The sequence below is a fragment of the Podarcis liolepis genome (genome assembly GCF_965112155.1).
Source record: "Podarcis liolepis genome assembly, chromosome: 5".
Taxonomy (NCBI): domain Eukaryota; kingdom Metazoa; phylum Chordata; class Lepidosauria; order Squamata; family Lacertidae; genus Podarcis; species Podarcis liolepis.
The window spans coordinates 82,043,276-82,069,542 of NC_139556.1; the positions used below are offsets into that span (position 1 = coordinate 82,043,276).

Below are 26,267 nucleotides of genomic sequence, written 5' to 3' on the forward strand. Positions count from 1 at the left end.
TCCTCATAAGGCATCGCTTCCAGGCCTTTGACCATTTTGGTTGCCCTCCTCTGGACACGTTCCAGTTTGTCAGTGTCCTTCTTGAACTGTGGTGCCCAGAACTGGACACAGTACTCCAGGTGAGGTCTGACCAGAGCAGAATACAGTGGCACTATTACTTCCCTTGATCTAGGTGCTATACTCCTGCTGGCACAACAGGTATCAAGCAGAAAAGAGACAGGAAATGCACACACACCCTGACTTCAACAGATGGAAGCAAGACACCCTTGTTTCACATTGAGTGAATCAGGAGCTCACTGTCAGGACGCCTTTCGACCGATGTGCAGTGACTGGGCTCAATAACTGGTTCTGCCCTGACTGGGCTAGGCGACTGGAGCACTTTCAGAGACCTTCCAATCCTGGAAAACAGGTCCCAGTGCACTGGACTCACAGCTGTGCATTGTAAGCACCAGTATAAATAACGCGGAATCCAGCTGTGAAGCATAACTCCTATTATTTCTAATAGCTACTACAAACTAATGAACTACTGGCTTGCATGAGTGTTACATCTCTCTCTCAGCCATCTAGTCACTACATAGACAGAGTCAGGCAATCAGTCAGGAGCAGTCAGGAGTAGAAGAGCAGTTTCCGCCCCCTCCTTTCTCAAAACATCAGATCAGGAGATTCTGTCAATGGGAGGGGTGAAAATCTCAACACTCGCAGGGCGGCAGTGAGCAAGCCAAGGGAATGAATCACTTCCATGGGGAAGTAAATGTGGAAGTCCTAACTGAATAAATATGCAAATGCTATTTAAATATGTTTAAATTTACGGAAATAAGCCATTCATTAACTTGGAAGTGTTAAATACTAAGGGAGGGGGAAGTATATCTACACTTCTACAGAGTTGGGAAAACACCATTAACACCACGCAATATTATAAATACTTCTCCGGCATTTCATTATCCTGCCCAGCCAAAAGAAAGCCCTGAATGGTGCTCGCCCTTGCAAAATTGTTCAAAAGCAGGGGAGCTCAGACTTGTGGGAGCAGAAGCACTTTCTTCAAGACAAAACTACCATTGGATACAACCTAAATCTTAGAACACTTGCAGAGTTTTTAGAATGTTGGGAATTTAGAAAGAAGCACAGAGAGAAGAAACGCCTTTGTCTGCCCCAGCTGCAAGGAAACATGTCTCTCCCATATCGGTCTCTACAGCCACAAGCAGGCACTGCAACCTTCCAACAACAGTTTGGCTTCATCCCGAAAGGTGCACTCTTTTATCGCTTCCTGAGACAGACAGATGCCAACCACAGCAAGACAAATCCAAGAATGGGCATCTCATTCAGCAATTCTAATGGCATGGTGAAACAAAGACAGATTGCTGTAACATAGTCTTTGGCAACCTAGAGCCCTTCAGATGCACTGCAGCTCCCATAAGCCCCAGCCAGCAGGGATGTTGTTGGGGGGGCAGGGGGGCCAGGAGCCGAGCAGCTGCCAGCCCAAGGGTGACATCAGCAGAAAATGAGTGCAGTGTCATTTGCTGTTGCAAATCAGGATGAGGACACAATCAATGGCACACAGTCTGTTTGTATCCGATACTGAATGGTATGTTCCAGTGCTAGGTTCAAATGAAATAGATACCAGCAACCAGCACACGCAGTGAGAAAACAGGCAGTGCAACTATTAATAAATGGGCACAACTGAAGCTGAGCCTATTAAGCCAGTACAGCTGTGCTGTGCTGCAATAATTCCTTGCTGTGCAATGCATAGGGGAAAAGGATTATTATTATTATTATTATTATTATTATTATTATTATTATTATTATTATTATTATTAGATGTATACCCTGTCCATCTAGCTGGGTTTCCCCAGCCACTCTGGGTGGCTTCCAGCAAAATATTAAAAACAGCCGCAGCTCTTCAGGCATATGTTGGCCCCGCTTAAGGTGCGATAGGGACGAAGGTGGCGCTGTGGGTTAAACCACAGAGCCTAGGACTTGCCGATCAGAAGGCTGACGGTTTGAATCCCCGCGACGGGGTGAGCTCCCATTGCTCTTGCCAACTTAGCAGTTCGAAAGCACGTCAAAGTGCATGTAGATAAATAGGTACCGCTCTGGCAGGAAGCGGCTTAGTCATGCTGGCCACATGACCCGGAAGCTGTACGCTGGCTCCCTCGGCCAATAAAGCGAGATGAGCGCCGCAACCCCAGAGTCAGCCACGACTGGACTTACCTAACAGTCAGGGGTCCCTTTCCCTTTCCCTTTAAGGTGTGATAAACTTCCTGTTTCTCATTGCCTGTTTGGGACTGCAAAAAGAAGCCCCGTCCTCCAAGCCCATATTGCGGCACTTGAGGTCTGGTTTAGTCAAGTAATGCAGGCTTGGCTACAGACACTCCCTAGCAATTTCCCATCTTCCTCCCTGGCTTCCCATCTATTTATTTCAAACCCTGAGCTTCGGCTCCACACGGCAGCTTGGCTAGTTCCATGGGCATGGCCAAGGGGGGACAGGGAGGGGCAGTTGTCCCCCCACAAAAATCAAGTAAATCAGTACAAATACTTAACTAACCGAGGTTCTGTCTGCCCCCCCCCCCCACCGGCATAAATCCTGGCTATGCCCATGGCTAGTTCTGCTGATGGATGGAGAAAACCTTTCACTGCAGTGGGCACTGCTGGGGCTGAGCAGTAGATTCAGCCCTACTTGTCTATTCAGTAGCCATCAGTCCTGAGCTAGATCTACACAGCTATTTTTTTCTAAAAAAAAAAACGCTCTGAAAACGCTGCAAAAAACCATTGCAAAGCTCACAATTGAAAATATCACCAAGTTGCGATTTCAGCTCTACAGCGCCACCTGGTGTTATGGTGTTATAACGCATTTATAATGCTGTGTTTTGACTAATGTAGCTGAGTCCCCAGACCAAAAAGGCTTTTGGGAATGCATTGAATAGCCTCAGCATGCTGTAGATGTGCATACTGACCTAGCCGGTGCATCAGGGCCGGTCTGAAGACTTCTGGCAAGTGCTGTCTGTGTGTTTAGACTGAAGCAGCTACTTCCTGACAGTAAGAGCTGTTCGACAGTGGAATTTGCTGCCAAGGAGTGTGGTGGAGTCTCCTTCTTTGGAGGTCTTTAAGCAGAGGCTTGACAACCATATGTCAGGAGTGCTCTGATGGTGTTTCCTGCTTGGCAGGGGGTTGGACTCGATGGCCCTTGTCGTCTATTCCAACTCTATGATTCTATGATTCTATGACATGCTCTCTTCACCATCCCGTATCACTGACCTGCTCCTCAACAGGCAGACGGGCTTAATGGACTGAGCCCATGTGTTGTAAAGGTTAGAGTGCTGGACTATGACCTGGCAAAAGATATCAGGGTTCGAATCCTCACTCAGCCATGAAGCTCGGTGGGTGACCATGGGCCAGTCACTATCTCTCAGCCTAGCCTACCTCATAGGGTCGTTGTGAGGACAAAAGGGGGAAGAGGAGAACCAGCCTTGAGCTGCTTGGAGGAAAAGGTAGTGCATAAACGTAATAAATAAAATAAACAACAAATTAACCAGAGTTTTTAAAAGTTGGGAATGGTTGCATTAGGCTGGGCCCTAGCTTCCTGTCTCCAGCCGGCTGTAGGATTTGCGCAGCATCAAACTGCATGAAGTTGCCTTATTCCAAGTTAAGCGTATCTGGCCCAGTGCTGTCTAGCCTGACTGGAAGCAGTTCTCCAGGGTCTCAGGTGAGGTCAGACAGGTCCCCAGGGGTGTGTACTTCTAACTCTGCTTTTGAGCTCTAACAGCCCCACCTCACTGTAACGCATGCTCTGTGCTCAAAATTATGCATTAAGATGTCTCTGCCTGATGCAAGACCTCAAGCGAGGATGCTTGGCATACCTGTGGCTGTGTAGCAAAACTGCCACCTACTGACCGGTAGTCGGAATTGCTTGCAAAAAGCAACAGCTGATCTCCGAAGAATGGATGCTTTTGAATTACGGTGCTGGAGGAGACTCTTGAGAGTCCCATGGACTGCAAGAAGATCAAACCTATCCATTCTGAAGGAAATCAGCCCTGAGTGCTCACTGGAAGGACAGATCGTGAAGCTGAGGCTCCAATACTTTGGCCACCTCATGAGAAGAGAAGACTCCCTGGAAAAGACCCTGATGTTGGGAAAGGTTGAGGGCACAAGGAGAAGGGGACGACAGAGGACGAGATGGTTGGACTGTGTTCTAGAAGCTACCGACATGAGTCTGACCAAACTGCGGGAGGCAGTGAAAGACAGGAGTGCCTGGCGTGCTCTGGTCCATGGGGTCATGAAGAGTCAGACATGACTAAACGACAACAAAAATACACTGCAGGGCTATTACACCTTTATCAAGCCAGACAGTTGCAAAATAGCGGGCAAGCTTTCCAGTTTGCCAGAACTCTTCATCAGGTTAGGTGTTAAGCAAAACACTGGCTGAGGGGAGAGCAGGGTGGGGGGTGGAAGCTGGCTGATGTTGATGGAGTTTGCACTTAGTCACAGTTTAAGGATGGATTCTGTCACTGGCAGCTTTATCCGTTGCTTTGAAGAAGTTGGGCTTGACCCAGGGCCAGCCCACCCATGAGACAAAGTAAGGAGACTGCCTCAGGCGGAAAGATCCACAGGGACAGCAGATCCGGCCTCCAAGGAATGTGTTGATTTCTGCTGCCGCCGCAGTAGCAGTAACAGCTGTGGGACTCTCCTTGGGGACCGGATCTGCAGTGTCCTTGGCAGACCCCCCCCCCTTGGCAGACCCCTCCCCCTTGGCAAACAGGAGGTGCTGCTGGCCCCCTCCCCATTTTGTTCCCACCCACTCTCTGCTCACTGCTTCTTCCCTAGTGGGGGAGCCTGCCAGTTTGTGGGTTGCTTCAGTGCCAAAATGTCTTGGGCCAGCCCTAGTTTCAGCAAACCTATCCAAAGAGCATGTTTTAGCTGCAGCTGCCCAGAAGAAACATCTGGCTTGCCGCAGGTACCAACCTCCTGAGCAAACGGGACAGAGGATTAGGTGAATCAATGAGTGCCGCCCTGCCCACCTGTTACTAGTAGCAAGTATTCACCTGAATAGTTGTTTAACTGGAAAAAGAATTGTGGGTAGGAAACAGGCAAGTCACTCTAGTATTGACAGTGTTGTATTGGGGTGTGTGTGAAAGTTTCTGGGTTTCTAGCCTAGCTAGAAGTCACATCACTGCCCTGGAAAACTCTTCCACTAAATTACTATTCTCTTCTAGACCAGGGATGGAGAACCAAAAGCTCTCCAGATTTTGCTGGACTCCAAGTCCCATCATCCCTGCATTGGCGAAAAAAATACCTGGGCCACTGTAGGTCTCATGCTTCAGAGCAAATGGCACAAAGGTTGGTGGGAGTTGTAGTCCTGTAACATCTGGAGTGTCACAGGTTCCTCACCGGAGTTTTAATGGTTATGTGCACCACAAAATGCCCATTTTGCAGAAGAAAAACTAATGATGCTCAGAACCTCTCTCCCCCAAACAGGCAAAATACCTACCTTGACCCACAAAGCAAATGAAATATAGGTCCCCCGAAGCAGGCAACCCTTAATGAAACAAGCACCACACTAACTGATTTCTCAATTTAAAATAGGACACTACTGCCAAAAGATTCAAATTTGCACTTCCAGGTGTCACTTTTTAAAAAGAATAATGATAATGTAGCAGCTTTATACAGTTGGAGTGATGCCCTTTCATCTAATTATATTGGTCCCCAGAGAGTAAGACAGCAGCCAGCATCTTACTGAAGGTATAAAAGCTCAAGGCTAAATCCAAAAGCACAAGAAAAGTATGAAAACACTGATATTTGGAAGGTTGAAATGATCTCCCTAGAGGAACAACAGCAACTCAGTTTGATGATACTTTGAACTCAGGACACCGTCCTCAAAAGAACTATCTGTGAACCCTCCAGAGCTCACTAGTACAAGCCCTGATCCTGTGCAAAGAAGCTGGTGAACCAAAACAATAAGGGGAAAGAACGTTACGAAGTGATCGCCCTGAACTTCCCTATCCCCACCCCAAACACGCAGAACTTTGAAAATGCCTGTTTAGAGAGAAGCCAGTGTTCTATGCAACATCCTCTTAAAACCTCTGTGTCCTAGTGACATGGTGTCGCCTCGGCCCAGGATCCCTCTGCGTACCTTTCTCAAAAGTACATGATGTGACCTGCTGCCACATCACATACCACTGCCGGCAACATCTTCCCTGCAACAGAGCAAGAATAAGCTGTTTCATTAACTGGCACTGCTACCATTTCAGCCTTGAACTCTGACCACGTTTCTTGCTTGTCTCAGTGGAGGATAGAGGATACGTGAGCCTGCCTGGGAACTGTGAAACTTGCATTTGTTGCTCTGGCCACTTTTGTGCCAGGGACTGGCAGGGCGCTTGATGAGGGTGCGCCAGGGGAAGAGGGCCTGGAGTCTGACTCGGGAGAGGGGTGCAGTGGTTTGTGTGGGCCTGTGCCAGTCAGGGGGCAAGAATCAGAGGTGGGGAAGCTTCAGAGCTGAAGGAAGAGGAGGAAGAGGCAGGCCAGGCAAGTGAAAGGCCGGGTGCTTCCCCACCCTCTCCTGCACCACTGGCTCCCAGGACCAGGAGAGGAGTGAAGCGGGAAGAGCAGAGGCAACTTCCATGCAGGCGTAGTCTCCAGCTACATGCATGCAGGCCATTGGGGAAAGGTACATCAACTGGTGGAGAGGAACTGTTATTTCTCTCAACTGTTATTTCTCTCAGTGAAGGCGCTGTGTGCATTCCTTTGGCTGGGAAGCACCCTTGCCATTCTGTCACTAGCATGTGGCCCTCAGAAGGTTCCTGGAAAGGTATGTGTCCCTTGAGCTGCAATGTTCAAGAGAGCTGGGAAATGCAAATTACGCTTGCCAAGTGACCCTATGTATAGTCTCCTGGTGGTCTTGTTTGCTGAAGCTACAGCTGTTCTCCCTCCAGCATATGTCAGAAAGGAGGTCATTTCGATTTCCATCAAGTTGTTGGTCAGGGTAGCCCCTACTCCACTTAGCTTCTCTTGCTAAATGTTCTTTGGCTTTCTGCACCTGCAAAAGAGGGAGTGTGATGACTGTCACCTCTCGCATTGACTATGCACAAAGATTATACAGATTACGAGGCTCCTCAACTCAGGACTCCTGGCAAGGCATGACTTCACCAGATGACTTGAGTTTCTGGGAACTTGCCTCGCCACTGGCTGCAGCTGCAATTACCAGCGTGAAGCTGTGAATTCTCATGCTCAGCCCGTATCGTGTTACAGGAGGGCAAAGCCTGTTTGTCGGTGTCAAGCCATTTAAGGTTGCCCTGATTTCACGTCAAGACAGCAGGCTGTCCAAAGCATTTTTTTTTAAAAAAGAGAGTTTAAAATAATAGTTCAGTTCATACAAAATACGAATTGAAATTAAAGGGTTTTGTTAAAAAATACTGATAAATTATGGTTGCGTAAATTTGTCTAAATCGTTATGAAGGAAAAAAGCAAAATAATCTCTCCTTTAAAAGGGGGGGGGGCTTAGAAAAAAAAATCACCATTCACTATCATTCAGGTGTCTGGTTCAGAGAGAGGTGTTCAGCAAACCGACAAGTCTTGAGACTGGGGATTCTCAAGATGGAGCCCCAGAGTATAGAGACTGCTGTTTTGCTTTCCCTTCTATTGAAAAAATTGCCAAACTGAATGCAGCTGTTCCATCCATCTGGGGCACACAATGGCCCACTTGGAATGCAACGCTAACCCAGGGCTCAGTGTGACCTGTAAGATGCTTCTGATCTCCTCCTGTATTTCTGTATGATCATTCTCCTAAGACCTTTCTCCCTCTCTGGGAGAGGTAAGAACCCTGAGGTTGGACCCTCCGTTTCAGACACATTAGCAAACCAGTTGCCATTATAAAAATGTAATCACTTGATGGATCAAAACAGCACTCGGCTCGTCACAATAGCTAGCCAGAGGCCTTTGGAAAGCACACTGGCTAATGGAGTGTTGCAAGTAGCACGTAAGAGCAATTGATATACATATTGTAAGAGAGACTTCTCTTTGAGAGCAGACAAATCACAGACACACTTCAAAGCACTACTGGTTTCAATGGGCCAAGAGTATAGAATCATAGAGTATGAACATGCCAAAATCTCACTGAGATCAACGGTAATGCAAAAGTGCTTTTAAGGATGGGAGGTTGTCCTGGGAGCATAACATACTGAGGACCTCCCTCACGCCCCGGAGATATTTCCGGTTGTAGCAGCATCGTCTTCTCTCCTCCACTGTTGGTGTTCCTACAGCAGTGAAGGAGGTGGGGGACGACATGCCAATAGTGACTGATGGGAAGCTTTGGGTCAGCCTTGGACAAAAGAATGGAACAGTCCTGGAGTAGGCATACTATTTCCTCAGCAGCTGCTCCTCAGCTGGTGAAGATTTGGCAGGCTGTGAGAAGCAGCAGAGGCCACACACCAGTTCCTCTGCTCAGCTGCTGTGCAAAATTGTGCATCTGCTTAGTATTGGCCTTTCAGCTGATGAGGATCTTCAAGCAAGGCAGGAAAACAGCAATCTGTAGAAAACCCAAGCCTCCTCGTTTAAATTGCTACCTTCTGTATGCTACTTTTTGATAGATCTAGCACAAGGGTCAGGAAGGTTTATCTTGCCTGGGCCGGATCGGTCCCATGGAGATCCCTTTGTGGGCTGGATCGCACATGTGTGCCTGCAACTTCCGGTGCCTGCGCAGATGCAATTTCCGGCGCCGCGGAAGCGAGTATCCCGAGCGGGCCACTCGGTTCAGGGGTGGCTCGTGGGCCAGTCAAACGACCTCTGTGGGCTGCTTCTGGCCCATGGGCCTTAGGTTGCTGACCCCTGCTCTAGCATATGCAGCTCTCAATGTAAAAATCATTTTTTAAACATTCTTCAAGTTATTGTGGACCATCATCAGAAATTCCTATTAACAAACACTGTCATCTAGTGGCAAATAGGTGTACCAAGAGCTGTGCTTTGACTAGCCAGTCGTCAAAGTTGGTATCAGAGACGCAGGCTGGGGTCAAGTAAATTTAATACTTGGGTAGCACCTTGCAGTCCTCCCTGCAATTAAAACGCTGAATACAAAATGTGCTTTTAGGTCTCGGAGCTCATCAAGCAAGGCTTCGCTATGTTTCTGAGGTCAAAAGGAATTTGCGACTTGAGCTATACAGCTCTGCTGGGTTTGCGAAAGCCATGATCATATGAGAACTTGGTTTTTTCCAGTTGAGGTCACTAGTTATAAAGGATTCAGCGTCCAAATAGCAGGCTATTAAATCTATCTTCAAAGAGGATACCACAGGAGGTCAGGGTTCATGGGACAAAGGGTGCAATCCAACTCCAATAATCAATGGGAGTCATACGTCGCTTTCAGCAAGATAATACAACCAGCAGTGGCAGAGAATGCAAGGTGGTGGCAGCTAGCAAGTTACCCGGACATCTGTCTAGCCCTCTTTCCACCCTAGCAGTAGTGTGTCACCTAGTTTCCTGCAGATGTTCTGGGCTGAGGCTCAAACTTAACCATAACCTGCTCCCAAATGTGAAAGCAGCACATGCCACCTTATAGGTAACAAACTGTATCCAAACTGTATACTTAAGTGTGTGTGGCTGCCATCAAATAATCCTGGGAATTTTTCTTTCATAAAGCTGCAAGTCCCAGTACCCTTAAACAGTAGTTGCCAGGAGAAGTGCTTTAAATGTATGGCATGGATGTGACCATAATAGAGGGAGAATGGTTGTTTTCTGCTGCTCCAGGGAAGCGGACACGGAGCAATGGATCCAAACTACAAGAAAGAAGATTCCACCTAAACATTAGGAAGAACTTCCTGACAGTAAGAGCTGTTCGACAGTGGAATTTGCTGCCAAGGAGTGTGGTGGAGTCTCCTACTTTGGAGGTCTTTAAGCAGAGGCTTGACAACCATGTCAGGAGTGCTCTCATGGTGTTTCCTGCTTGGCAGGGGGTTGGACTCGATGGCCCTTGTGGTCTCTTCCAACTCTATGATTCTATGATAATGAATGAATGTTCCTGGGGCTACTGATTTCAGTCTAAAAAGGGTGTGTGTGCACATGATAAAGCTCACACCAGTCAGTCAGCTTCTCAGATCACTTATTATTCCAAGGTTACTCAGGACAGGACATTGCCCTATGCTATTTCCTGACCTTCCTCAGTGATAACCATCACTATCGTTCATTTAGCCATCCCTAGTACTTCAGATGGGCCATGAATTGCAACCAGCGCACTCATTTTGTACAATTGCAGCACTTTAGAATGCATGTATGTATACACCAACCCTCAAAATTACTCTTTTTTGGACAATTTCAAGAGGACACCATCGGAAATATTTACACCAATTAAAAAAAACTAAGGTCAGTCTAATCCAGGCTTCCTCAACCTCAGCCCTCCAGATGTTTTGAGGCAACAATTCCCATCATCCCTGACCACTGGTCCTGCTAGCTAGGGATCATGGGAGTTATAGGCCAAAAACATCTGGAAGGCCGAGTTTGAGGAAGCCTGGTCTAATCACATGGTTAAAGCAGACTACTTTTTGGATGGAAAGTAATCCTCGAGCATTATTGTAAATAAGGCAACAGAATTCAAAGCCTAGCCTCCTACCATCCAGGCCTGTATTCTTCTTTTTGCATGGCTTTACAGTTATGATACAGGGTTCAGAGCAGGATACATGGGCCATGAACACTGAACAAGAAAATGCTACTTTTTCTGAGCAGTGCGAAATGCAAAATTAAATCAAGTCCTCCTGCAGCTGAGGTTCAATTCAAAAGTCTAAGTGGCATTCCAAATAGGAGCTTTAAAGGAAATGCAGTGGTCTGCCAAGAACAAAATCAGAACTAGTGGCATAGTCAAAATAATTTGTTAGTGTGCCATCTCTATTCCAGTTGGACAGTCTTATCCTTATTGTCTCTACGCATAAGCCACATCCCCTCAAAACTATGTCAAATTCTACATATAAATTCCTGTACAAGCTGAGGGTAGCATGTTTACAGGTCACCATTAGGAACATTGTTTTGTGGCAGAAAAGGACATAAGACATGAGGAATAAGATACAGGGGGTCCTCTTCCTGCTACCGAAAGGCTCACTGAAAGCTAAGGCTCAGGGCAGCTACAATAGATCCACAGTATTTGTTCCAGGACAGATAACGTATTATGGCCATCCTCTTCTCCTAGTCATGAAAAACCAAGAATTAAAAATCTTGTAATATTATTGCACGCCCTATTACTAGCACAACAGCTTTTTCAGTTTGTCTTTAAGCTGCATTGACTGGCTGTAGTCCTTTTTATTACTGCAGTTGAGCAGCAAGCTTGCAAAACACTAATATGAAGTTTAAGTAGGGATGAGGAGGAAGGGAAATAATTACTGGCCATTTACATGCACGAAAGTCTAGTGACTAGTTCCATCCAACTCACTCCTTGAATTATACTCTGAAAAATAATCAAGCCATGCTACTTGTAAAACATCAAGCTCCTATACCATTTAACTCAAAGCAAGCTCCAGTGAAGCAGATTTGTGTCTGTTACCAAGCATTAAAGAGATAGCAATTTGGTATGAAAATTTCCACATTTTGATGATTTAATGAGGTATTCAACAGAGTAGTTAAAAAAAAAAAAGAACAGTCGGTATATTTTATTTCTTGTAAAAAGGTTTTCACACATGCAGACTAAAACCAGTGTAAGAAAGTATTCACCATTATTTTAAACAAATAACTATACTTAAATAGAAATGTCTGCAGTATGCGTGTATAAAAATAAGGTACATTTGTACAGAAACAAATTCTCCAGTTTTCATATTGATACAACTCTAACACATACAATTTAACCTGATCATTGTTTTAAATCAGTTTGATACTGCTAAGGTTTTTTATGTGCAAAAATTCAACACTTTTTTTTTTTGAAAAAAGTCCTACTCATTGAAGGTGTTGGGCTTCAAATTAAATCCTAATTTGACTTCTTTTCAAGTTTCAAACAGTCCCGCACATGGTATAATATGCAAGTGTAACTAAAGGACAATTCAATCTGCCCCGTCAGCGCCTGTGTCTGCTGTGTCCTGAGCGACTGCTACTGTGGTGCTTTCCTTTATGCGACCTTTCAAACGAGCGAGATCTCTCTCGCCTGTCCCTGTGGTGTCCTCGCTCGTGCCTGTGTTTCTTGGTAACATCTGTGTGGTCCCTGGATTTGCTCTGAGAACGGGAGCGAGACTTTTTCCTTTTGTGACCATGTCTATTTGCACCTTTCAACTCTTCTCTGCTGTGCTTGGGTTTTAAATGTGGTGATCCGTGATTATGATGCCTCCGAGGACTGCCGCTGTGACTACGTGATCTGCTTCTGGATCTTGAGCTGTAGGTTCCAGAGAGACTCCGTCTATTGTTGTAACTTAAAATGCAAAACAGCACAGTATTTAAACTTGCACAGCATACAAATTGTCTACTGCTTACGAGATGTGAAACAGCATCTACATCTAATCAATTTGACACTATATGGTCTTTTGTTCCTAATTTTCATGAATAACTCTCGAGAGATCACCTCCTACTACTTGTGCTGGGTTTTTGGAGGGGCTGTATCAGCTGTTTTCCTTACTGTTTATACTGTTTTGATGCTTATCACTGCTTTCCACACATATACACCACTGCTTTGTTACTGTTTCTTAATTGTACTATTTGCAAAATAAAAATTAAACTTGTCACAATACACAAATTATCTATTGCCGACAGCACCCCAGCTCATTACTAAAAGTGAAACAGCACCCCAGCTCATTACTAAAGAAAACCGTATCAGACACCTGGGATTCTCTCTCACTCATATCTGTATCTGCCTACAATATATAAAAATTGCTTTCAAATTTTAACAGACGGGACTTCTTAGGTGCAAGAATATATTATTGCATCTGTCCACTTGGGAGGATCCCAGGGCTACATAAACTCCCATAAATGTTATTTCATGCAGTATTTCTTCAGTTAAGTAGGGTGGCAAAATTTAATTTACTGGCACAGCAGTGGCATGTAGGTCGCATGTACCAAATCTACAAAAGATAATCTTGTTTTTATTGCATATTTAAGCTGAAACACTGTGCTGATATTTATTATTTCATTTCAGTGTTCCAAGAGCTCATAAGTTGCCAACTTTTGATATTTAATCATAAAAGTTACTCAAACAGCTTTAGTAACTTTGTATTGTTGTTTCAAAGCAGAAGGCGTGATATTTTCACATTAGAAGCCCTTAACTGCTCTTTATTTTCATGTTACTAAGCTTCCCTTAAGAAAAATATAGGAGAAGGAAAGCATATTTTAAGTTCTATTTAACCATTATTTAAATACTCACTGTCTCCTTGGGGAATGGGATCTGGACCGTGACTTTGTTCTTGACTTTGATCTGCTAGCACTTCTGCTGCTTCTACTTCTTTTGCTCTCTTTTCTCATACTGAATTAAAAAAGTAAGCATCATATCAGTTTACAAATGCACTTAACGACATACAACTTAGAACGAAGTGAATAAATCATATTTTACAGACTGCAACCTACCCATTGTAAGGGCTCTTGGAAACCACTTGTCTGTCTTCTGGTTCTTTTTTGATAATTTTTGCATTGATGCACAACGGAGATTTCTCTTCCGCTTTCATTTCCCTTGGAGAGCCTATGAATTGAAGTAACTTATGGTAAGAATGTTGAAAAAACAGAACTCTTGACATTATACTTTATAGTGAATTTGCTAATACAAGTTTCTACTAATGGCATCAAACAAGGTTCTAATCACATGACAGAATTACATTTAATTTCTTACTCCTATAAGATGTCACCCCCAATTTTCTTTCTAACGTAGTTTTAATTCATTTTCATCTTTAAAATGTTTAGCACAGGTATCTTACCACATGTACATGGCTGTATATATGTGTGGTGCCAGTAAATAATTCAACAAATCTAGTTAAACTCTTAAGAATGGCACAAAAAGAGCAGAAAAACAGCTAGCAATCCCATGACAGTTTTTGCACAGACTCTTGAGGCCTGTGGAGTGCTGAGAATTTGAAAAAGGAGGCTTGGTGGGAGCAGCTGTGGTGGAGTTTAGTGGAGTCCTCTGGAAGACAGTCACCATTCATGCCAGTTTAGCAAGTACTGCTGGCTTTTTAAAGGGGTTTCCAAAGGTTTATAGGGTGTTTCCCCACTCTATTTCCCATATCCACACAGTACCTGGAAACCTAACCCCATGTAAGTGGGGAGATGCCTGTATACAAAGGCTGTAATATTTGTTCAGTCAGGCATTCAGGGACTCCTAATTCTGCTCCGGTTTTTTTTGAAAAGAATTAAGTAAGTTGACGCAGAATCAAGTGGACATTGTTACAAAAAACTTACAGGGCTTGGAAGCAGGTGAAAAGCCTCCCAACGTGGAAAGGGCTGGCGTTCCATCCGGGTTTAATCCTTTTGCTTTTAGTTTAGCTTCTTGAAGTGCCATTTTTCTCTTTTCAACTTCCTTATCAAGTAATTCATAGTTAGGCTGCAAGGAGAACCAGAGTGGGCATATAAACACACACATGTATCTCTTTGATTTTTAGCAAAGTATCTTATTTAATTTTTTTATTCCACCCTTCCTTTCGATTGTGGCCAAAGAGGCATACAAAATAAAATACAAGTTTTAAAAAGCAATTAAAATACTAAACCTTGTCAGTTGCCAAAATGGAGCTTAAAATTAAATTACTTTATCCTAGCATGCTAGCAGCTTCCATGCAGCAGAGTCCTGGAGTTTATACAACTTAGCAATTGCATCAGGGTTGCTTGAATTTGCTCCCAGGAATACACAGCTTCTGTTCCAGGCTGTTCAGACCCTCCTCTAATGGCCGAGTTTGGAAGCAAAACAGAGCCTCTCAAAAGTATAGCACACATTTCTACACACTAGGTGTGGGGTGAAGGCTTCTAGATATAAATTTTAAAATATTTCTGTGTAAGAAATTGCAACACTCCTCCCCGACTCCCTAAAAGAGAAGCACGTCTTTTAGCATGTATATAGTTTCACCCCACCTGCAAGTACACTAACAGTTACCTTCTTTCTCGTATATAACTTAAGTGTTGTTAAACATATCTCTTGAATTTCTTCTTCAGTAGTTCCAAAAAGCAAAAACCAATGGGGACGGTTAGGCAAAGGAATCTGGGGGAGAAATTATTACAAAAACAGGTCAGAATCTGAAACTAGGCAATTTTATTTAAAAATTGTTGAAATAAAGGTATGAGTGAAAACAGAAGACAAATTCTTACCTGTAGAGCTCTAGCTGCAAGGTAGATACAAGCACATGCTATTGTCTCTGGTTGAAATCGAACAAATACATTGGTTCTGAGGCTGTCATTCATGTAATTCCTGAAAAATATGAATGTGAATTTGTTCCAAGTTCTAAGGCCTATTATGAAATCAAAAACATGAAGTTGGAGACTCAATCTACTTTATTATTTTTTCTTCTCCTTCATACTATTAATTTAGATTCCAAAATGTCAAAATAAGTCTTAAAGACAAAATGCCTCAAATGCCCCAGGATCATTCCAACATACAGGCTCTTGTCATCTCTCTAGAACTCAGGAAAATACAAGCGGAGTTTTATTTTGAGTTCAATCTTTATCACCACAAGGAAATGCAAGTCATCACTATGGTTTTACATACTATTATGTAACTCATGATTATTCTATGAAGTGTCCATCAACTAAGATTTAACTCTAAAATCATCTGTTCACATGACCACTTTAAAAACTACATATTTAAATTGTTAATTCATTCTTTTGTCAAACAAATCAGTATGTTTTAGTGTGTCAACAGCTACAATAGCTAAATGCATCACCTATGATACAATGTAAAAACAAGATTTACAGGATATGTACTTCATTTCATAAAATTTATATACCAATGTAGCTTCATATTATTTTTGTAAATGGTTAAGCACTTGTGCATTCCAATTACGTCATGGGAATGAATTAAGTACGTGCTTAACACTTCTACTAAAAACAGTGGGATGTGACTGGAACTTGCGAAATCATTTTTATCAGCTGTTTCCATGGACTTTTAATGGCCTCTTGTGCAGAGAGGCTGCAAAGACTTTACAAAGTGAATGACATCTATATAGATGATACAAATATAAACTATAAAAACTCTGTGAAGTCAAGTTCTAACAAATTAAAAACATTCTTAATCACCGAAAATGTTGGTACTCAAAACTGTTATTTCAGAATTTAGTAATAAACTTTTGCTTCTGAACGTAAGGGCGAGACCTCCAAACATGCCAACTAATCTACTGTGGATGTTTGCTGGTTGTGAAAAATATGCTCAGTACACAAAACAGTAAATAGTTAGGCATGTGCTAGTCCCTCTGCATGCACAACCCACCGCCAAAAAACCCCCAACCACTAGAAGCCAAATTGAGACAAAACTGGAAAAGCAGTTAATTAGGAATCCGTGCTACAGCTAGACTTTACCATTTATGTTGACAGGTCATGTCATAGCTGGGAAAACAAATACACATTTCATATGTATGTTGAACAGATACTTCTAGAATCAGATATACAAATCCTTTTGACACCCGGACAGAACTAGAAGATGCTGCCAGATGGATATGGACCACTTCAGTAAATCTTGGCTGAGAGCTTGCACTGCACTGGCTGGAGAGAGAGGCAGCCAATCAGGCCATCCTCAGGTCATGAGCTGTGGTGCAGAGGGCAGAGTTCTATGACTTACCATCAGAGGCTACCCTTTAATCAAAGAGTAGAAAAAAGGACAAAGTTAAATTGAGTTCTCCAAGAAAATGTGCTATGAAAGCCACGAAAATAGTAGGCAGAAAACAAGCAACGACACACATTTCACAAAGCGTTTACAAACTTACAGTTCATTCTTTGGTATATTGGACACCAAGCTTGTTTTTTTTCTGCTACTATTTTCCTGGCTAAGAGAGAGAAGAGGAAAACTTACCAGGCTGTTTGGACGAGTGTTTGATTACGTTCACATTCTAAGACTTGTAAGTACATAACAATGATCTGAGAGAGGAAGAAAAACAAAAAGGTAATTAAAACACCATTTAAATGTTAAGGAACATCTGTACTCACATCCATCTTGAACATAAAGCAAGGCAAACCTAAGTCTTAAATCTCATAATCTATCAACCCCCATTTCTTATGAAAATTCAAAACTCCACTCCCCCTAACCTTAGCTTACAATTAGGAGTTTTACCCTCTTCCTAGAAACAGGCATGTGTTCTTGAGTTATACAGGCTGTCATATCTAGGAATTGTTTACCTTTCCTGTCACCATCAAGACATTTGCGTAGTTCAATATTGAAGAAACTTTCGTGGACTCACCTTATGTGGATGCTTGACATGAACACAAAATCCCAATTCCTTCAGCACCCTCCTTTCTGCTTTGATTACTTGATTTTTGGTGTTTATGTAGTTCTGATCAAGTATCAATGGGCTTGGAGTCCTACAGTTTGTAAGAAATAGAGTCAAAACGGTTTTCTATATCGAAGACAACGGCTTTTCTGTTTTCCCTTCCAACCAACTAATGGCAACAGAAACCAGATTCTAAACTCCTGCAAACAAGTTTTAGCTTTAATCTTGTGCTGTCCAAGTTAACTAATTCAGTACAACTATGTTAACTTTAAAAAGTTTTCCTATTAACATTCAGAATTTCACATTCAAAAACATTTCAGTTCACATAAGAGAGATGCTATACAAGGCTAAATTCCAAGTAATTCCTAGTGATGTCTTTTGGGAAGATTCCACTCTGAAAAGGAGCATAGTGGTGAATTCATCATTCAAATTACAACTGTAGTTTCAAGATCTGTAAAAATAAATGTGTTATGCATGGGAAATAAAACAAAGCTATGCTTCAGTCATTTATCTTGATCACAGAATAATCTAGATTTCTTAAATTGTATGTAGACTTATTTTTTTAAATGTACTAACAAACAAAAAATGAATACTATGCTATGGTAACGAGAACTATGTTATCAGAAAGCCCTAAACGGCCTTGGCCCTGTATACCTAAAGGAGCGTCTCCCCCCACCCCACCCGGCCAGCCGAGACACTGAGGTCCAGTTCAGAGGGCCTTCTGGTGGTTCCCTCTCCGCAAGAAGTGAAGTTACAAGGAATCAGGCAGAGGGTCTTCTCAGTAGTGGCACCTGCCCTGTCCAATGCCCTCCTATTATGTCACACAGATAAACAACTACACGACTTTCAGAAGACATCTGAAGGCAGCCCTGTATCAGCAAGTTTTTAATGTTTGATGTTTCGTTATGTTTCTTATATTCTTATATATTTCCCTAGGGTGGCTAGGGAAAACCAGTCAAGATGTGTAGGGTATAAGCAATAAATTATTATTATGAACATATTCCTTCCCTACCTCTAAATACCTATAATCATGTTTTATCTTGTATCTATGTCACAAATCGCTAAGAAAGCACATAACCTAGTTTGTTAATACAGTTGAGGCAACATTATACTGCTCTCCATTAATTAAATTTAAAATATATTACAAGGAGCAAGTTAAAAATATTTTACTGTGGCATTATTATGGAGTCTTCTACAAGCATCTTTATGTATGAATAACTTATATTGGTTATGGATAGCCTTAAAACAAAGTCTCTTCTCATTAGTTATGTACTATCCACAAGCAATATAATGCCTTTCTATGTAAAGATGCACACAGAATACTATTTTAATATTAAAATATTTTAGCTTGCTTGTGTGCAGTGTGTGTGTATTCCCCTACCTTCATTTCCATTGTTTTCTATGTTGAGATTGTAAACATCCTCAGGTAGTGATGTGTCCTCTTATATTCTAAAGCACCATGCACAAGGATTGAAGTATATACACAATCAGTACTACTTACTGCATTTTACAATGTTTGACATTCAGCAAACTGACTGAAGATTATGGGGCTTTTTTTTAGGTGTTTCAAATCCTTTTATTTATAAGAATCATAAACTGTCTACAGCACAATCAATTCTGCCCCTGCATTTAACTAGAACAGGGATAAAAGCAATTCAAACTGCATTCTTTAGCTGTTTATGATAGAATGACACTTCATTCATGAAAACTTGATAGTGAGGTTGCACTATATATTTCCTAGATTATCCTGATCCAAAAACCAAATGCACATTACTGCATTGAAGACAGCTTAGCTTCACTAAATTATTTGGTAGTGCAACAGAACTAACCTAGGCAAAACAGCCTGTAAGATTCTGTGCATTGATATAAATTTACCTTGTGCTCAACATAGAAAACCTTAAGAAATCTGTATATTAGCACTTGTGAAAGATGCTTCATAACATACAGTTATTTCCTGTTTCCATTTCTTGTTGGTATACTGCCCAAGGCTAATTCAAATATTTGTAAGGCAGAGTGTTGATGCACTATATACTTCTCAGAGGAATGTTCATTATCACGCACACCCTGTTCCAAATGTAACTCTCAGTCATCTTGCTGTTACAGACCAGCACAGCTACCCTATCCATAACATAATGCAAGTTACTAAATGTCTCAAAGTGTAGATTTGCAATATCAGCCCTACTAAACTGTTTCTGACAGAGAAATATACCTTTTTAACGTCGTAAATTAATTTACTTCTAATTTAGATGCAAATCTAATTAGACTTGGCAACTTGTTAACCTGGATACCCATAATATTTTTTAAAAAAGTAGTTGGGAGGGGGAATAGATGCCACCTTATAGTGCCAAAAAAGATTGTAGAAACCGTCTCAAGATACTGAATTAGCTGTCTACCAAAAAATTTAAGATCTTATATTTATTGCGATAGCATGTCAATTATTGGGCTTAGAGTCCTAGGTTGTGGTCATTACATTTTTGCATTTTAACTACATACCAAACTCCTGTTTGGCTCTATGCAACCTGTCCAGTTAAATCAAGTAAGCCCACAGACTGCCTAGTGGCTAGCTATCCTACATTTCTACGCTGGGCAGGGAAGAGTGGAAGTCCCCCTCTCTGCACCTACTATGGAAATGCAGGTTACTAGCATCTTAGGAGACTACTTTTAAGAATGCCCTCAGCCGGCAAAAGGACAGGCAGAGTGACAGGCTTCCCTTCCTATATAAGCAACACAGGGAAATAAATCAGACTAGTATTGATAGGAGATCTCTCTGCATGGAATTCCTTGTTAACTCTGGTTACCAGGACTATGGTTAAATACAAGGCCAAGATAGAGTTAGCTATCAGAATACAACATACCTTTCAAAAGGACTAAAGGCCACATTAGTGCTCTTCCTAACTAGACAACATTCCAACTGGAATGATTGGCATATGCAAACTTTATGCAGTTGTGTGTAGAGTTCACCATAGTATTAACAGTAAGAATGCAAAAAGGGTGTTTTCGTATCAAACCAAATATTACATCAGCTATGCTTACATATTAGGCATTGAAAACAGCCATGGCACTGCATAAATTTAGAGTTGTGTTAAAAAGTGTAATTATTACAATTTTAAAGGGACAAGAACATGATTCTCTGAAGCATAATACCCCGAGGAAATAACTTTCCTACAAATTTCACTCCACTGCTTCAGAGCTGGAATAATGGCTCAACAAGGGGAAGCATTTCTTACTAAGATGGCAGTAGGCATCTTATCAGTTACATGTGCGTATCAAATCAAAGTCCGACTTTAGAGTTCAACAGAGGTTACTCCCAATTAATTTCATCCTCACTTGCGAGACTTGCTTCCACTTAAACCATGCACATGACTGCGATCAAGCAGCAAGTCTGCAAGGTAACTAACTTTAACATTCCTTGTATAAGTGTATCCAGATGTTACATCAAACAGCCCATCAACATTCATGCATATTTGCAGATATGGCATGTGTTATGATGACACTCTTTCAAATTCTGCTTAAAAAGGTGTCAGGTTAAGGATCTAAGCCCCAACCTGTGAAATACTAAAGAGTGACCTGACCCACTAGGAATGCAGTAATATGTACAAGCAAAGAGAAAATTATATTTGTTATGTTTTCACTGCTGTTGGTTTGTTGGCATAGCCTTCGATACAAATTATGTGACAGCTCCAATGCATGCACAAATGTTGTGCTAATTCCAAATGCTTCACATTAACAGTATGTACTGTTGACAAAAATCCAACTATTCTTGTCTGCTGACAATTGACTTTTGTAGCAGCTTTCCCAGGATTACTACCAAAGATCCCTTTTTAACTGGAGATGCTGAGAATTACTTCAGGCAAGCAAAGCCAAATAAGATGTTGCTCCTCCCAGTAAAAAATTCCCATGTGCAGAGAGCTTAAAATAGATACTTTAGTGCACACCTGCCTATGATTGCAATGCTTATTACTTTTAAAGTATTTATTTCCCCCCGTTACAAAACTGTACATTAATCATATAGAATGTGCACAAAATTTACTATTTGTGAATAACCTTGGTAGCAGCAAAAGCATTTTGGTTTACTAAATGCTATTTATGTTCTTAAACATAAATTTGCGTGTTTGTGGCAGTCAGTGCTATACAACATCAACCACTTTTTTTATTCCAAAGTAAAAACTTTTCTAACGAGTTTTTTTCCAGTGAGTACTAGATTTTAGTAACAAATACTACAATTGTACTTGAGTGAACTACATTAAAGGTGAAGATTTCATTAAATACACAAAATAAAGCATTGAAATGTGACAGACAAAATATTAAGCACAGCATACCTAAATTTGCTAGTTAAAATTCTAACATTTGGCTAATTTCCAAAAACCTGGACAGCAAAGATGAAAGCTTAAAACAAGATACAGGAGTTCTTCCAAATGGTTCACCAACGGCCAACCTGTCAGTTCCCCGATTCCAGTGACCTATTCTCAGAGCACTGGCTTCTCCTTGGGGATTTTCCATACGTCACTCACTGTTGCCATGACGACAGCTTCATCTCTATGAACCACTCCACATCACCCAGGCTTTGGTAAATGTAGCTGGTCGCTGTATAGTCGGTTGCAAGGGAAAAAAGAGCTAAAGTTAATAACGTGTACAACTGATTTGTTTGTAAAACTGTAACACGCACAGAATAATGCTTTCATCGCATTTTTAAAAATGAGCCTGCATGCCAAAAATGTAAGATTTCTTATAGACTTGACTTGCTCCAGACTTTTCAGACAGTATTTGTTTTTAAGTTAGCTAAAAATGAATCAAGTAAAGTACATCTGCTTGAGTAAGACATCAGAACCCAACATGACATGCCAGGTTTTTTATGGGAAGACTTCTTTTTTAAAGAATTATGTTTTTCATCTACCCGCCATGCTACTTTTCAAATCCTGACCGGCCAAGAAATATTTATATTATTAATTACAACTTCACTTGAAATCTAGACAGTGAGGGAGAAAGTCTTAGGTGCAACTGTTTCATTCAAATGAAGCTGAATATTCTTTTTAAAATGAAAAAAGACTTGAAAAGAAAGTATATTAGTACATGTGCACGTTACCTGTGTATAAACTAAATCTACCTTTCTGAAAAATAACTTGTTTTGCCTAGATATGCTTTTAAGCGGTAAGACACATATTTGTATGCTGTTTTTAGAATGCTTCAGTATCCCACAAGATTTGGCAAAGAAAAATAAGCTCTTAAAAATGTCCCTAAGTAGTGAGGCTATCATTGAAATCAAGCCTATATGTATTTACTAATTAATCAAGAGACAGCTTCAGAAAAAAATATTCAAGATAGTGTGCAAGTTTTCCTATGTTTAATCTTTCCTTACTCCTTTATATTTAAAGCTTTACAAACCCACAAATAGGGACAGCTCTACAACAATCACAAAAGCACACACAAAATTGAGACTCATCTGATGTACAGACAATCATGCTGAATGACAAGTGTTGTTCCTGTAATTCTAGATGCACATTGCTTCCAGGATTCCTTTGTTTATATCTTGAAGATACCATTAAAACAGGTATATGCTGTAAACCAAACCAAGCTGTCAACTTTCCCAACAAAACCACTACTATAAACGTAAATAGGGTAAACTTCAGTCTTCTGCTAGGAGCTGGAGAGACAATTATACACTCTCTACTACACTAAACATGGACAGTGGTCCAACAGGACCCAATATACATTTTCAGTAGAGTTAACATGTAATAAAAGGTAACTACAAGGTTCCACTACAAAACAAAAAAGGAAATCAAATCAAACAATACTAGCTCAGACCTGACTTCATCCAGCTCATTTCAAGACCCAGAGTTAAGAGATACTTCAATACACTAAGTCACACTAACACACAAAATCAACAAAATTCAAGCCTATGTCAGCTATTTATCACCTTCAACCTGATCAAGCCAACCTACCCAAGCAGAACCTCTACAGCCTTTGGACTACATTACAGTGGGACAGTGTACAGTGGTACGTTGTGTATACCAAAAGCGGAGCTGATCTTACCTTTTAGCTCTTAACTGGCGCAAGTGATGGGAAACGTTGATCACATCTCTTATGCGACGAGGCGCTTCTTCAATTTTGGAAGCAAGATTGATGCAGGCCATCGCAACAATCTGAAAAAGAAGCCCACTGCCGTGAGAAACTTGTTTCCACCTGGGGGTTCATACACAACAGCTTATAAACACGACTAGGAGCTAACCCTAATGGGAGATACGCCAAAGAGAAATCCACCCATGCCAGAAACACTGCTGTGGAGACTCCTTGCCTGAGGCAAAAGAGTGGAGTCAAGATGAACAATCCTAGCTGAAAACACTCACTTCATACGTTTGAATGGCCTTCAGTACCTCTCGCTCCCTCCCCAAAAAACCACAACCAACGAAAACCTTAAGCCTGCCTACATCCACCAAAAAAACTCACCTCGAAGCTGTGCTTGACGAACGACTTGGAATAAAAGAAGCGGTGAAACAACACCTGCCCGGTCGCCATCGCCACCTGCGAAGACAATCCCCCGGCGGGGAAGAGACAGGAAGATAAGCCATGTTAGTAACAGGCGAAGCGCGCATGCGCAGAGGCCAGTTAACGCCTCCCACCTTCCCTTTTCCGGAAGCGGCATCGGCGCCGGGCCTGTCAAGCAGGCCGAGGTCGCCAATCCGCCGCCATCTTGTGTCCAGCGCCCTCCTTTCCCCTCACAGAGCCCCGTCTCGGGTCAGCGCGGGCGGGAGAAGAGAAGAGGCGCCCTTAGGTGGCGGCGGCGGCAGCCTCCCCGCCCTCACTCTCCTTCCCCTGCCCACAAAGCCGAGGCCTTGGGCTCCGCGGTAGGCCCCGTCGGAGGCAGCCCCCCCCTCCCCCGGCGCTGACCTGCGGCAGGCGGAGCATGATGCCGGCGGCCTGGATGAGCTCGCAGCCCAGGATGCGCAGGTCCGTCTCGCTCTGGAGGTCCAGCCCGTCCTGCATGGAGGGCGTCGGCGAGAGCCGCTCCTCGGGGATGAGCGAGTGGTCGATAGTCAGCGACACCTCCGAGTACAGGCGGTCCCCGATGAGGATCCCCGCGGAGGGAGCCGAGGAGGACGCGGCCGGGGCGAGCGAGGCGCCTGAGGCGGCGGGGGAAGGATGAGTCCCGCTAGAGGAGGCCATGGCGAACGACCGCGACCAACACGCTCGCCTCGACGACCGCACCCGGAGCCGGCCACGCACGGAATAACGCGTTTGCGCCCGGCGCCCGATGACGCAGCGCGGAGCGGGGCGCGCTGGGAGAAAAGAGTCCCTCCCGCGCTGACGTCAGGCGAGCGGCACGTTCTTCGCGCGTGAACTCCCCTGCGTGAGATGGGGAGGGTAGGGGACGGTGAGCTCGAGCTGCTAAGAGGCGCTTGGAAAGAGCCGCTTGCGCTACCCCTCCCCCCCGGTGCTATTTCAGGGCGTCGGAATGCAGTTTCGAAAAATGTTCCTTGATGTTACAAAAAAAATACGAACAGCTGCTAGTTGCCAGCCCACCTCTTTCTGCAAGTAGAAAATGCAGCATTTCAGGGATGTTTTAGCTCAGCCTGTCGCTGCTCTGCTATGTTTCTACTTCCAAGGACATATATATAATTTTTATACAGTGGTACCTCAGGTTACATACGCTTCAGGTTACAGACTCCGCTAACCCAGAAATAGTGCTTCAGGTTAAGAACTTTGCTTCAGGGTGAGAACAGAAATCGTGCTCTGGCGGCGCGGCGGCAGCAGGAAGCCCCATTAGCTAAAGTGGTGCTTCAGGTTAAGAACAGTTTCAGGTTAAGTACAGACCTCCGGAACGAATTAAGTACTTAACCTGAGGTACCACTGTATATTATTGCCATAGGAGCATGAGCATAGCCAAGGAGGGGGACAGCTGCCCCTCCTATAAAGCAATACAAATGTGAACTTCTGTGTCCCCCCAAAAAAACAAAAATCCTGGTTACGCCCATGCATAGGAACCAACGGCCCTCCATGAAGTATTTTAGGGGGGCAGCCCTGCCAAAGTGGATGGGAATTGCCATTCAAATGGTGCATCTTGTGATCAGTTAGGTGGAGTGTGGCTTACCTCCATCCCCCTGGTTTCCTGGTTGCACGCCTGCATATTATGCACACGAGCAGACAAAGGGAAGCATAAGAAGTATGTTCCCTTTATGTGCCCTTAGAAATAGTTCTGTGCACAGTTCTGCTTGCACCATTCCATGCTGTTGCAAGTTAGGGCAACGGCCCAAAAGAAGATGGAAGCAGGGCTCACCCAAGGCTTTTTGGCACCTGAGGCAAACTACAAGATGGTATTCACAGCTGTTTCAAACACCACACTATTCTGCCACAGAAAACTCACGTCATGTATTATACTTCTATTCACAAGTGGGTGGTGGTTGTTGTTTTTTAAAAAAATGCTTTCTGTGTAGGAAATACAGTAATTGTTTGTCCACATTTGTCTCCAAAGAGCTTAAGACTGTATACATAGTATCTCCCGGTGCCGGATTTACGTATAAGCTAAACAAGCTTAAGGCCCCACTCTCTTGGGAGCCCCCTAAAAAATTAAAGGAAAAAAACAACTGGATGTACATTTCCAAAATATAAGATAACAAATAAAATAAAACCTACACACCTTTTAGGTCCATAAATTACCATCTATTCAACACAAAAAACCGACAATTTCTTGTTGACAAAAGACAGTTAGACATATAAGGGGCCCCATTACCTTCAGTATCTTAGGGCCTCGTCAAACCTAAATCCAGCCCTGCTCCAGTCCCATTTTATCCCATTAGTCCTGCTAGGTTGGAGGACTGGCCCAAGGCTGAGCAGGGCATATGGGTTCAGGTTTCTCCCCCGCCCCATATTCTTGTCTGTCACTCTAACCACTATACCTCACTGCAACATTTACATAGGTAACAAAGCATCAGATGAAGA

At 42.9% G+C, this 26,267-nt stretch overlaps 1 protein-coding gene and 1 long non-coding RNA gene across 2 annotated transcripts; both read right to left on the reverse strand.

Annotated features, from left to right (window-relative positions):
- Nucleotides 1-10,066: 10,066 nt before the first annotated feature.
- On the reverse strand, nucleotides 10,067-11,034 carry LOC310707567. Its single transcript, XR_014526587.1, has 2 exons — nucleotides 10,224-11,034; nucleotides 10,067-10,179 (listed from the first exon to the last, which is right to left on the reverse strand). It is a non-coding gene; the product is annotated as an uncharacterized lncRNA (long non-coding RNA).
- A 493-nt stretch (nucleotides 11,035-11,527) lies between these two features.
- CCNL1 (cyclin L1) lies at nucleotides 11,528-24,639 on the reverse strand. The gene is made up of 11 exons (XM_083504258.1): nucleotides 24,219-24,639; nucleotides 23,778-23,852; nucleotides 23,364-23,473; nucleotides 17,304-17,424; nucleotides 16,919-16,983; nucleotides 15,226-15,325; nucleotides 15,014-15,118; nucleotides 14,329-14,470; nucleotides 13,504-13,615; nucleotides 13,304-13,402; nucleotides 11,528-12,358 (listed from the first exon to the last, which is right to left on the reverse strand). The coding sequence occupies exons 1-11, from the start codon at nucleotides 24,492-24,494 to the stop codon at nucleotides 12,010-12,012; spliced, it is 1,554 nt and encodes a 517-aa protein (XP_083360384.1). The 5' UTR covers nucleotides 24,495-24,639; the 3' UTR covers nucleotides 11,528-12,009.
- Between the last annotated feature and the right edge of the window lie 1,628 nt (nucleotides 24,640-26,267).

What these genes read in the sequence shown, in the direction of transcription:
- CCNL1 (XM_083504258.1), bottom strand. Translation starts at nt 24,494, where the DNA reads ATGGCCTCCTCTAGCGGGACTCATCCTTCCCCCGCCGCCTCAGGCGCC. An exon ending in TCGTCAAGCACAGCTTCGAG is followed by an intron (nt 23,474 to 23,777) that starts GTGAGTTTTTTT and finishes CTTCTTTTTCAG; the next exon opens with ATTGTTGCGATGGCCTGCAT. An exon ending in TCCCATTCCCCAAGGAGACA is followed by an intron (nt 12,359 to 13,303) that starts GTGAGTATTTAA and finishes TTGCATTTTAAG; the next exon opens with TTACAACAATAGACGGAGTC.